General features: G+C 40.5%; 1 protein-coding gene across 1 annotated transcript; it reads left to right on the top strand.

Annotated features, from left to right (window-relative positions):
* The first annotated feature begins 7,420 nt into the window (after positions 1–7,420).
* Positions 7,421–10,566, top strand: LOC117247705 (lysophosphatidic acid phosphatase type 6-like). Its single transcript, XM_033612322.2, has 4 exons — positions 7,421–8,211; positions 8,309–8,401; positions 8,497–8,662; positions 8,746–10,566. Exons 1-4 carry the CDS (start codon positions 8,111–8,113, stop codon positions 8,878–8,880), a joined length of 495 nt encoding a protein of 164 aa, XP_033468213.1. The 5' UTR covers positions 7,421–8,110; the 3' UTR covers positions 8,881–10,566.
* Positions 10,567–12,361: the final 1,795 nt, after the last annotated feature.

Genomic DNA, 12,361 nt, shown 5'->3' with positions numbered 1-12,361 from the left:
TTTACAACCTGGACCTTATTTCTGGCATTAAATACGGTTGTTTACTCACCCAGATAAGTTTGGTGTCATTTGGAGTCCTTCGGAAGATATTTAGATCCGCGAGAGCCGCGTACATCCATATAGTGGGAGTGATCGGGGCAGTGACAGTGAGGCTCTAAATAACACATTATCTGCCACGAAACTCATTTCATTTCACCAATATGTTTTTATGAATCTCTAGAGTTGCTTCTCATCATCATCATCCGGGTCATTTATACTGACCTACTAAACTCTGACCTGGATGTCATCCAGGTGCGCGCACCGCACACCCAGCAAGGCTCACTTCTATGATCAACCGGGCTGTATTTTTTCGTGTCCCGAAAGTAAACTGGAAGACCCAGCCAAAGCCAGCAGGACTGAACGGGCAACTTTCGATTGAGTAAGTAACGTTAGCCTACACACATGCCTAAGTTGTTTATTTTCCTTGAATTTGTTTGCTTGATGAGTAAATAACTATGAGAATTTACATTTCTTTAGTTTCTTCTCATCGCTTGTGTAGAACGGCCCGCACACTGCACAAAAAGCAGAGGCACTTCTTATGCAAAACGTGAATTTATTATTACATAGTGCTCAGTGACAAAAAGTGAGAAACAGAAAGGTGAACGCTTCGCTGGTAAAGAGGATTGTCTTTACGAATTGCCTCTGACATCATCCAGGTCAGAGGTTAGTAGGTCAGTATAAATGACCCGGATGATGACGATGACAAGCAACTCTAGCGATTCATAAAAACATATTGGTGAAATGAAATGAGTTTCGCGGCAGATAATGTGTTATTTAGAGCCTCATTGTCGCTGCCCCGATCAATTCAATTCAATTTTATTTATAAAGCCCAATATCACAAATCACAATTTGCCTCACAGGGCTTTACAGCATACGACATCCCTCTGTCCTTAAGACCCTTACAGCGGATAAGGAAAAACTCCCCAAAAAAAAAACCTTTAACGGGGAAAAAAAACGGTAGAAACCTCAGGAAGAGCAACTGAGGAGGGATCCCTCTTCCAGGACGGACAGACGTCCAATAGATGTCGTACAGAACAGATCAGCATAATAAATTAACAGTAATCCATGTGACACAATGAGACAGAGAGAGAGAGAGAGAGAGAGAGAGAGAGAGAGAGATGCAGGTAATGACAGTAGCTGACAACAACATTAATGAAAGTAATAATATTATAGTTATAGTTCTGGCTACTGTGGTACAATATGTTGAAAGTATGTATTAATATCTGACAGTATACTTGTGTGACAATAGTCATATGTGTATAATAACAGTAGAAGTATGACTAATGACTAATGATGGCAGCAGCAGCAGGAGGCATCTGGCAGGACCACGGCAGCAGCACAACCACACGTCACGCTGTCCAGGCACCGCTGCGATATGAGTTAATCTGAGAGACAGTGGAGCACAAAGGCTCCGGAGAAGAGGCCGAGTTAGTGACATCCAGAATGGCCGAGTTAGCAAGATGCAGTAATAGGATGAGAGAGAGAGAGAGAGAGAGAGAGAGAGGGAGAGAGAGGGAGCCCGGTGTATTATAGGGGGGTCCTCCGGCAGACTAGGCCTAAGTCAGCCTAACTAGGGGCTGGTACAGGGCAAGCCTGAGCCAGCCCTAACTATAAGCTTTATCAAAGAGGAAAGTCTTAAGTCTAGTCTTAAATGGGGAGACGGTGTCTGCCTCCCGGACCGTAACAGGAAGATGATTCCACAGGAGAGGAGCCTGATAGCTGAAGGCTCTGGCTCCTGATCTGCTTTTGGAGACTTTAGGGACCACGAGTAACCCTGCGTTCTCAGAGCGCAGTGTTCTAGTGGGATAATATGGCACTATGAGCTCTCTAAGATATGACGGAGCTTGACCATTTAGAGCTTTATAAGTTAACAGTAGGATTTTAAATGCAATTCTGGATTTTACAGGGAGCCAGTGCAGAGAAGCTAAAACAGGAGAAATATGATCTCGTTTCTTAGTTCCTGTTAGTACACGTGCTGCTGCATTCTGAATTAGCTGGAGAGTTTTTAAGGACTTACTAGAGCTACCTGATAATAGAGAGTTACAGTAATCCAGCCTTGAGGTAACAAAAGCGTGGACCAATTTTTCTGCATCTTTTCGGGTCAGGATAGGCCTAATTTTCGCAATATTACGCAGATGAAAAAATGCAGTCCGTGAGGTTTGCTTTAAATGAGAATTAAAAGACAAATCTTGATCAAATATTACTCTGAGGTTTCTTACGGTAGTGCTAGAGGCCAGAGCAATGCCATCTAGAGAAACTATGTCATCAGATAAAGAGTCTCTGAGTTATTTGGGGCCAAGAACAATAACTTCAGTTTTGTCTGAATTTAACATCAGGAAATTGGTGCTCATCCAATTTTTTATGTCTTTAAGGCAGTTATGGAGTTTAGTTAATTGATTAGTTTCTTCTGGCTTCATCGATAAATACAACTGTGTATCATCCGCATAACAATGGAAATTTATAGAGTGATTTCTAATGATGTTACCTAAAGGAAGCATATATAGAGTAAATAGGATTGGTCCGAGCACAGAACCTTGCGGAACTCCAAAACAAACTTTGGTACGTAAGGATGATTCATTACGAACGTCAACAAATTGAAAACGATCAGATAAATAAGATTTAAACCAGCTTAGTGCAGAACCTTTTAGGCCAATTAAGTGATCCAGTCTCTGCAGTAGAATTTGATGGTCAATTGTGTCAAACGCCGCACTAAGATCTAATAAAACAAGAACAGAGACGAGTCCTTTGTCTGAAGCAATCAGAAGGTCATTTGTAATTTTAACTAGAGCTGTCTCAGTGCTATGATGCACTCTAAATCCTGACTGAAATTTCTCAAATAAATTATTATCCTGGAGAAAATCACACAGCTGGTCTGCGACTACTTTCTCAAGGATCTTTGACATAAAGGGAAGATTAGATATTGGTCTATAGTTGGCTAACACCTCTGGATCCAGGGTGGGCTTTTTTAGTAGAGGTTTAATTACAGCTACCTTAAAAGACTGTGGTACATAGCCTGTTAATAAGGATATATTGATCATATCTAATATATGAGTGTTAACTAAAGGAAAGATCACTCCCACTATATGGATGTATGCGGCTCTCGCGGATCTAAATATCTTCTGAAGGACTCCAAATGACACCAAACTTATCTGGGTGAGTAAACAACCGTATTTAATGCCAGGAATAAGGTCCAGGTTGTAAAAAACGGAACTTCCCCTTTAAAGGATTTTTTGGGGGGAGTTTTTCCTTATCCGCTGCGAGGGTCCTAAGGACAGAGGGATGTCATATGCTGTAAAGCCCTGTGAGGCAAATTGTGATTTGTGATATTGGGCTTTATAAATAAAATTGATTGATTGATGTAATTAATTTTTTTATATAATTGTAAATACATTCAGGCATCAAGGGGATAAAGGGACTGTTAATTTACACACGTGTGCCTGTATTTTTGTTCTTTTTTTACTATAACAGCAGAGGCTATTTGAGTGCGAGGGCAGGGTTTGAGGGACAATATTACAAAATCTGAACGTGTAAACAATAAATAATGCTCTCAAATTGATATACCACTCTCTTGAATAAAGATAGAGATAAAGCCATAACTAGGCCAAGCAGTTGAGAATGGGGGAACTGCCCATTGGTTCGACAGCCCATTGGTTCGACATCCCATTGTTCCGACCATAATAAACTCATTGTTCCGAAGTCCGTTCTGAAATCATCATGACGCCCTGTGGTTAAGGTCTGGTTAGGTTTAGGCACAAAAACCACTTGGTTAGGGTCAGGAAAAGATCATGGTGTGGGTTAAAATGAAAAAGAGAGTGGCAAACACATAAGCCGTGAGCCTGCTCTGCCTCAAGCTGGTCGCGGCGCACCATACGCCCGCCGTGAGCCGTTCAGCACCGTGGACAGTCGGACTAATGGGATGTCGAACCAATGGGCTGTTGAACCAATGACATGGACCGAGAATGGAGCACTCCTCTGCGAAGTTCAAAAGTTCCTCCGCAGATCTCTTTATACAAGTACCTCGAGCCTCCTTTATTTATTTATTTATTTTTTTGCCTTTATTCACTGATGTAATCTTTTTGTCCCAATATTTTGTGTAATTTCTTTGTATACTTATTCAATAATAATAATAAAAATAATAATAATTTAAAAAAAAAACTCGCAATATGCGAGAGATGAAAATATTGAAAGTGTATGAAAGGCCTGAATCCCGGCCCGTTATCCGTTTTTTTCCATTTAAAGAGAAAATCGGAAATCAGAAAATGAGTCGTTATCCCTTTTTTCATTTTATTTCTGTCATTATTTTGTTTTTTCATATTTGGTTTTATTTTGAAAAACGAATGAACGAATGATACACAGATTTATTTACCACTGGTCATCTTCTCAGTCACATCCACTCACCTACACACACACAGACAGACAGACAGACAGACACATGCACAAACACACACACACACACACTTGGCCTGCAGACAGGCAGGCAGCTCAGCCAGCAGGTATTTAAGATGGATGAATGCAATCGGAGAGAGATGCCAGATTGTGTTTACAACACTATCCACTTCCTTTGCCCTCTTCTTCCACTCCTCCTCCATTTCTATTTACTGCCTTTTTCTCCCAGCCTGAAGGAAACCAGCAGCCTGAGATATTCAGAGGAGGGATAGACAAGAAAATGTGAAAAGGCTCAGATAGATGGAAGATGGAAAACTCCAAATTTTTACCAAATATCTATCTTATGATTACACTTGGAGAAAAAGCAGTAGAAGAGAAGAATTTACCCTGACCTCATAATACTCACTTCTAGTTCTGCTGCAGCACCCCTGTCAAAAAGCTTTTCTAGGGGTAAAGCCCGGAAAACAATGGCCACTGCATTGTAACAATGGTAATAATAATAATAATAATAATAATGATAATAATGACAACAACAACAGCAATAATAATAATAATAATGATGATGATAATAATAATAATAATAATTGTTATTATTATTGTTGTTGTTGTTGTTGTTGTTGTCATTATCATTAATGACAGGTCTTTTGCTGTGGCTCAAATTGCTTTGAGTTGGAATGAGCTAGAAACATGAATCTTGGCCAATAATTGGACATGATGTGCATATACTTCCCAAGTCTTACTTGTTGTGAAACTGCGCCTACTTGGGGCAACAAAGAAGTTTGTCTTGGGTGTGTCTATACAATGGACAAACAAGGCAGGATGGCAGAGGGGACACCCGCTGTCATGTCTCGGTTTAGTATCTGTTTATGTTTCATGTTCTGCATTTCCTGTTTTATTTTGAAGATCACTCACCCCTGTCTTTGTTTCAGGTTTGTGTCCTGTCCCTTCCCCCCGTCATGTGCGCACCTGCCCCTGATTGTGTCTCCCCACACGTGTCTCCAATCACTCCCCATTACCTCTTGTATTTTACCTCTTGTCTCACTCTGTCTCGTCGCCAGTTCGTTGAATTTCATGTCACGTTCCAGCATTGTTCCTGTCTTGCTCTCTAGTTCTTTTTTGATCCTGTTTGTTTATCGACCTTGCCTTTTGCCTCTCGTTTTTGGATACCTCTGCCTCGTCTGACTGCCCTCCTGTGTACCGAACCCGGTCTGTTATTAAACAACGTTTTTTTGGGAAACCCTCGTCTTAGAGTCTTGCATTTGGGTCCTGTCTCTGGTTTTGTTCATGACACCCTCACGTCACTGTTATTTGGGCTAGAGAATCACAAAAAGATCCACAAGCTGAGATCATTGCAAAAATAGTCTATTTATTTAAGACATCTGTGCACAAAAAGGTGCTGAAAATGCAAAAAAATTATTAAGTGTGAGTGAAAGCAGCAATCATTTCTAGGGATAGTCAAGTCAAGGACTGACACATTTGCTGCTCTTTTTTTGTTTTCTTTTTGCACCTTTTTTTTTTTTCATTTTTGCACTGATCTCAGCCTGTGGACCTTTTTGTGGCTTTCTAGCCCAGTTACATTGGTGTGCAGGTATCTCCTCTGCCGTCCTTTCCTAACTGTAGTTAACACCCAAAAATGCGATTTTGAGAGGGCCACACCTCTCAAATCGTAAGTCAGACTGACTTGAACTATGGCACACTTATACAGTTTAATGTGCTCTAGGCTCATCTCATCTAATCCCATCTCATCTCATCGTATCTTGTGTATCCCCATCTCTTTTTGAGAACACAGCTTTGTCTGACAATGGAATAAGTCATCCATCTCCCTTTCTCTCTGACATGTACACACTCTTACACCATGCACACACACACACACACAAATGGTCCCATAATCCATTTTAGTGCCCAATGAAACTCCTTCAGGTTGAGGTAATAGCCTGTGTGTGTCACATTGTGTTGGAACTATGTGGTTGGTTTTTATACTGAGACTCATAGCTGTATTCACCAGTGTGTGTGTGTGTGTGTGTGTGTGTGTGTGTGTGTGTGTAAGAACTTAATAGTCGTGGTGTGCTGGGATAGCTCCCTGCCCTGGGCATGTGTTTGACAAGAGCTCACTGTGTAAATCCATAAATTACCACCATTCATACCAGTACTGCAGTCACTGCTGCCACTGCAGCTGCTGCTGAAGCTACAAGATCAGGAGCACTGGACACAGCACTGGTGCAGGTTGGTCTGGTGAGCAAGGGTTAAAATCTAGCATGTGGGCAGACGACAGCCCCTCCACAGGCCTAGGTGAGGCCCTTAACTGCTTCGAGTTGCCTTCTAAACCAGCTGACTTATTCTTTGTCCTATGTTCTCTGTTTGTTCATTCGTTGTGTCTGGCACACACACACACACACACACACACACGCACACAGCTCTGCTTCAGTGTAGCCCAGAACAATAAGGGCTCATTTGGTAAAATGAATCTGTCTGCCACTGAGAGTCTTCCTCTGAGGAACCTAATTGCACTCAAATAAATGACAAAACTGTGTGTGTGGAGGAGGGGGTGGGTAGTTGTTGTCGGATACAAGGCAGGTCACCCTTGACCAGATCACATCACCAGCTGACACACTTGCCTGGTTCAAAAGCATACACACCAGGCCTGGAATTTCGTCATTCTAGGGGCAAGGCCAATTGGCCTTTTGTGTTGTCAATTTTTTGAGGGCACAAAGGCCAAAAGCCAGGGCAGCAAGGCCATAAAATAAAACAATGATTTTACGTCCATGTCCACAATGAATTTAATTTAAGGACTAAGGATGTATAACTATCTGTGAAATGAATAAATAAAACAAGCTCAAATAATAATAATAAATATAAGTAATAATGTGATTTATTTAATAACACTAATAAACCCAATGTGTTTTAAATATAGAACAACCAGGTTTATGTATTTATAAGCAAACAATCTTAAATATTAGGCCTAAATATTTTTGAGTGTACATGATGAACTGATTCACTGAGTTCACTCACTCAATTATTATGACAACTGGGCCGCATTTCAAAACCAGATAATGTTCATGGGCCACATTTCTGTCCATTACTGAAACGGTTTAATATTGAGACGTCTTTTTGTTTAGTTTCTCGCCAGACTTCTTTTTGATAAGTCAGTCTTCCTTGTTTGGGTTACTTTGCAGTGTAGGCAGTTGTTGTCAATGCTGGAATAGCAACTTTTTCTGCAGGACTGTCCTGCATTGAATCAGGCTTTTACCAAAGCGACATACACACACATCTGCATTTGTAAACTAGCCGATATGAATGCCCTCTTCCTGACATAACCTATGATTGGCCCAAGTCTCCCATCACAAGTTACATTTTCCAAAGCCTGAAAACAGAGCCAAGAGGAGGTGCAGAATTCTATTTTATTCCCAGAACACTTGAATCACAACAACTTTAAGTTTATTGTGTGAATTTTTCTCTCACGGCTAAAAATTGACACCCTGTCTATTGTAAGTTGCCCGCAGTAGACACCACTTTGTAAAATGACTATGATGAAGGGGAAACTGGGTTAAAAAAAATCACATAATAACACGACAACTCTTGAAAACATTAGCAAACCTTCAGTCATGTTGAAAGTTTCCTTTCTAAGGCTTGTGTTGCTTTGCAGCATCGCTGATACTGACTGTGTCAAGTCTCTGCACATTAACAGATGCATGACCTGCCCTGCCCATCAGTGCTGGACACCTGGAGGAATAAAGTGGAACAGAGAGAAGTTGACATGATCTGCCATGTGTATGAACCCAGCAAGAGGTCAGATTAAGTCAGCCAGAGGAGGGGCTTTTGAATTTAGACCATTTGTTTCATGTGCAACAGACTACCATTAATTCTCGTGCTCTTTTTTTTCCAGGGAGAACTTGCAGCTGTGTGTTGGACGCCTCCTGCACACACTTTTAACCAACATAGATGAGAAAGTACAGGGCACCTCATTAGAGCCAAACAGGTTGGACACCTCTGGACGGACACACCCATTTGTTGCACAAACTTGATTGTGTTTGTTCTTTATATGTCCCTCTGTTTAAATCCTCCCTACAACAGGAAACTATTTTTGTACTCTGCACACAACACTACTTTGATTCCCTGTCTGATGGCTCTGGGGGTGTTTGACATGAGATGGCCACCGTATGCCGCTGACATGACTCTGGAGCTGCACCAACAGCAGCAGACCAACAAGTCCTTCGTTAAAGTGTCATACGTGGGCGAGGTAAGGGGTGAGAATATGTTTATTGATAAGCTGCTGCATTTTTCCCCGTTGTGTTTTACTCTAAGTTGCTTGTCTCTCTGTAGGATCTACTTATACCAGGTTGTAGTGGAGTCTACTGCCCTCTGGAGGAGTTCAAACAGGTCCTCTCAGCATACTCACTGAGCTCTGACCTCTACCAGTCACTTTGTAACAGCACAGAGGACCTGACCGATCCCTGAACCCTCAGCAAATGGTCACGTCTCAACACAGCGCTACTCATGACATTACACTCTAACAGGTATCACGCATCATGTTTTTTTACGTCCTCCGTTTCTCACTCCATCCAGCCAGCATCACCAGGGGAAACTTGTTAGGTGTAATAGTCCTGGATCATAGTCCACAGTTTTTTCAATTCATATCACTTTTAATTTCAATGATAATTGCTAATCTTGATGAAACCGTGGCAGTAGAATGTTCCACTAAGGTATTAATTTGATGATTATGGCATATTGACAAGTGTAAGTGCAGAATTATTAAGCTATACAGTGTTTACGTGATATCAGATGCTTTAGTGCGCAGGTGTCAGTTTGCATGCACTTAATCTGTTTGGCTTGATGATGAAGGATCCGTGTTTTTCTTATTGTCGACAAAACCCAAAAGAGTAAAACCAACAATGTCTCCCAGTGCCATGACAAATCTTTTAAAGCAAATGACAAATACGTACTGAGTTTTTTTAAAAGTCTAAGTAATTTGTTAAAACACCTAGATGCTACTTTTAAACTGGAGTAAATTGTGCGCTTGTTGGAGACTATTTTCAGCTGTGGATTGATAAACATTTGGTCATCTAGAGAGTGTTTATTGCATTAGGATCGTGGATGTATAAAGAGAACTGGACGCAGCGTTGGAGGCAGGGCTGCATTCATTCCTATAGAAGTCGCTCAGTGGTGCATGCAGCAAAAAAGTTTGACTTCTTAGGTGTAAAATTACCCAGGTAGTCCGCTTTGTTGGACCCACAGTGCACACATCCTAGTGTTTAATTTAATCCCGCCTCCTAAATGGTCATTTTCAGGCTTACTATGTCAGTTCAGAATAACTCTGGATCCTACTATGAGTGAATTTTACAAGTTTTAAGACATAATGATTTAAATAAAGGCTGTTTTTGCATTTGTACTAGGAAATTGATGTACTTTAAAAATGTCTGCTGATTTACTACAGATTTCTCTTTGTCAAATAAGCTTCAAAGCCTGACACTGTTTCTGGGGGCTTCATCAGGGTAGTGTGCGGTATCTGTGATTGACTCAACAGAAACCTCTGTGCCATGTTATTTGCAGTAAAAGAACATACTCCTGCATGTATCTCTATTGCAAGGAGGGTTTGTCAACTCATGTAATACCCAATAGTAGGATGAATTAATTGTTGGTTTTACTCTTTTGGGGATCTGCTGAAAAGAAAAATAGAGATTATCAGCCTTTTCTTCAGAAGTTCAAACCACTGCTGCTGTTTATGCTTACGCTAAAATATGGATGTCAAAGGCTGACTACTGTGGCATCATCAATGCTGGTAACTGCAAGTATTCTGCTTATTTGGTCGTCTTCATGAATCATGATCAGATCTTTCATTTTCCATAATTTCATTCCTCAGGGGAATACTAAGCAGCTCATGTACTGTATCTAATTTGGGGAATGTATATTAGTGTGTAGGTGAATGTCCTCATAACCATGTTGAATCTACAGAAAATGGAATAATTCTGCTACAGTATATTTCAAGAGTGACACATTATATCGCCTTCTTGTAGGGGTTTGTTGGTACCATCAAACCTGAGTATAATGCATGCGTGATTACATGCCCATTATACAGACCTGTGATACTACTGTGTTACAATAACACACATTGTACCTCATCAGCGGGAGTTTGCTGTGCCCTGCTGCTTAAAGTGTAAAGGTTTGGATTAGTGAGTCATAAATAAAGGTTTTGATCACTGTTAAGTTTCTTTTTCTTCTTTGGGGCTTTTTACTTTTCCTACCAGCAGAGTGAAACTTCAACGCAGGTTAGTAAAGCACTAGTTTAGTAGAGTTGAAGTGCATCAACATGCTTGCATCTATTTTGGAAGTGTGGTGTCCTCTCAAAGTAGCTCAGAGTCGTTAAGTACCTGCTGATAAAATGTCAACTTGACAATGCTGCTTCTCGATATGACTTGCTCTCTTTGTCCCAGCTCAATGTTGGTTCAGCAAGCAACCAATCCACTTTTCTTTTTTTTTTGCATACATATATATATTTATATATAAACACAGACATGGCCCTCCTCAACATAATGCAGAAACAGACTAAAAAAGAGCTATCAGTGCACAGAAGTATAATAAGTGACATTAACAGTATCTAATAACACACACTATCTCTCTACCAGCATCTCCCTCTCCCCTCTCCTCCACACACACACACATGCACGCACCTCACCTCCTGATGCTTTCCTTAGAGGTCAGATACACAGGATATAGTTTTATGCAGTCCATGGCAGCAACAGTCATGTTTACAGCAACAAAGTCACCATATAAAACCCTATAATATCTGACTGGAATATAAATATTCCTCCTGACATTACAATACTGAGTGAAGAAAGTCACGTTATCTCAACAAAGACAAACATCAGTATCAGTCATTCATCCTGCTCTCTGTCCCCCTCTACTGAGGACACTCACTGTCTGCAGGTTGGCTGCCTCAGGTAGGGTAGAGTGAGTATAGTTGAGACATGTGTACAGTTGAAACACCGTAAATATCTTGCCTGCGCTGCAAGCCTGAGCCGTGATTTTTACTCAGCACATGCCTATTAGTATCCTCTTTGGTGGTGGGAAATTTGAAGAGTGTTAGCATCTCCAGTCTGAAGATATCAGCAAAAGTCTTTTTACTAAGGCAAGAATTTCACTTTACCATATCCCTTCCACTTATTATCCTTTTGTGACCATCAAACATAAATTACATCATTGCAAACATTATTCTGTGCCCTAAAAACTCACATATTTCATGCTATCCCAGCATGTTAGGTTACTGCACAATCTAGAGAAATACACAAGGTGGTTAGCGGGGTACAGTTGAGACACAATGTCTCAACTGTACCCGTGATAGTGTTCTATTACATCACATGCTGTTAACAGGTGATAAGATAAGATAACAAGATAACAGGTTACAAGTCATAATAAGACCACAAACAAAGAAAATGAAAATAAAATTTTGTATTTGTGATACTTGAACTGTGTTATATTAATGGACATCTTTTTAACCATGAATGATATAAGGATAATTTAGTGTGTGGTGTAATAGGCAAGGTGGTAGAACGGGTACAGTTGATACAGCCTTTATTGGATGTGTGTAGCCTAGCCTACTTCAGAGTTCAGAAATAAAAAGGCATGCAGTGTGTGTGTGTATGTTAGCTATGTTGTGTAGCCTGTATGGATTTTTTTGTTTATGTTTGTCTTCTTGTGCTATGCCTATTGGAAGATGCCCCGCTTCAGAGCTAGGACCACAAATAGGGGAGTGCCAGCACAGGTCTTGACATTTTAGGCATTGCTGGTGTTTTATTATTGCTTGTTTACAATAATATTCCATTGTTTTTAATTTCAATAAGGAGAAATGAATTTATATTGAAATATCTTGTCAAATTGTCTTTTTTTTTTAAAGTTTATTGCATTTACAATTGATGTTCAGTCATCATCAATGGGTTTCAAT

Source organism: Epinephelus lanceolatus, chromosome 21 (genome assembly GCF_041903045.1).
Source record: "Epinephelus lanceolatus isolate andai-2023 chromosome 21, ASM4190304v1, whole genome shotgun sequence".
Taxonomy (NCBI): domain Eukaryota; kingdom Metazoa; phylum Chordata; class Actinopteri; order Perciformes; family Serranidae; genus Epinephelus; species Epinephelus lanceolatus.
Note: the sequence above shows the minus strand (reverse complement) of the source record. Positions and strands in the feature narration are given on the sequence as shown.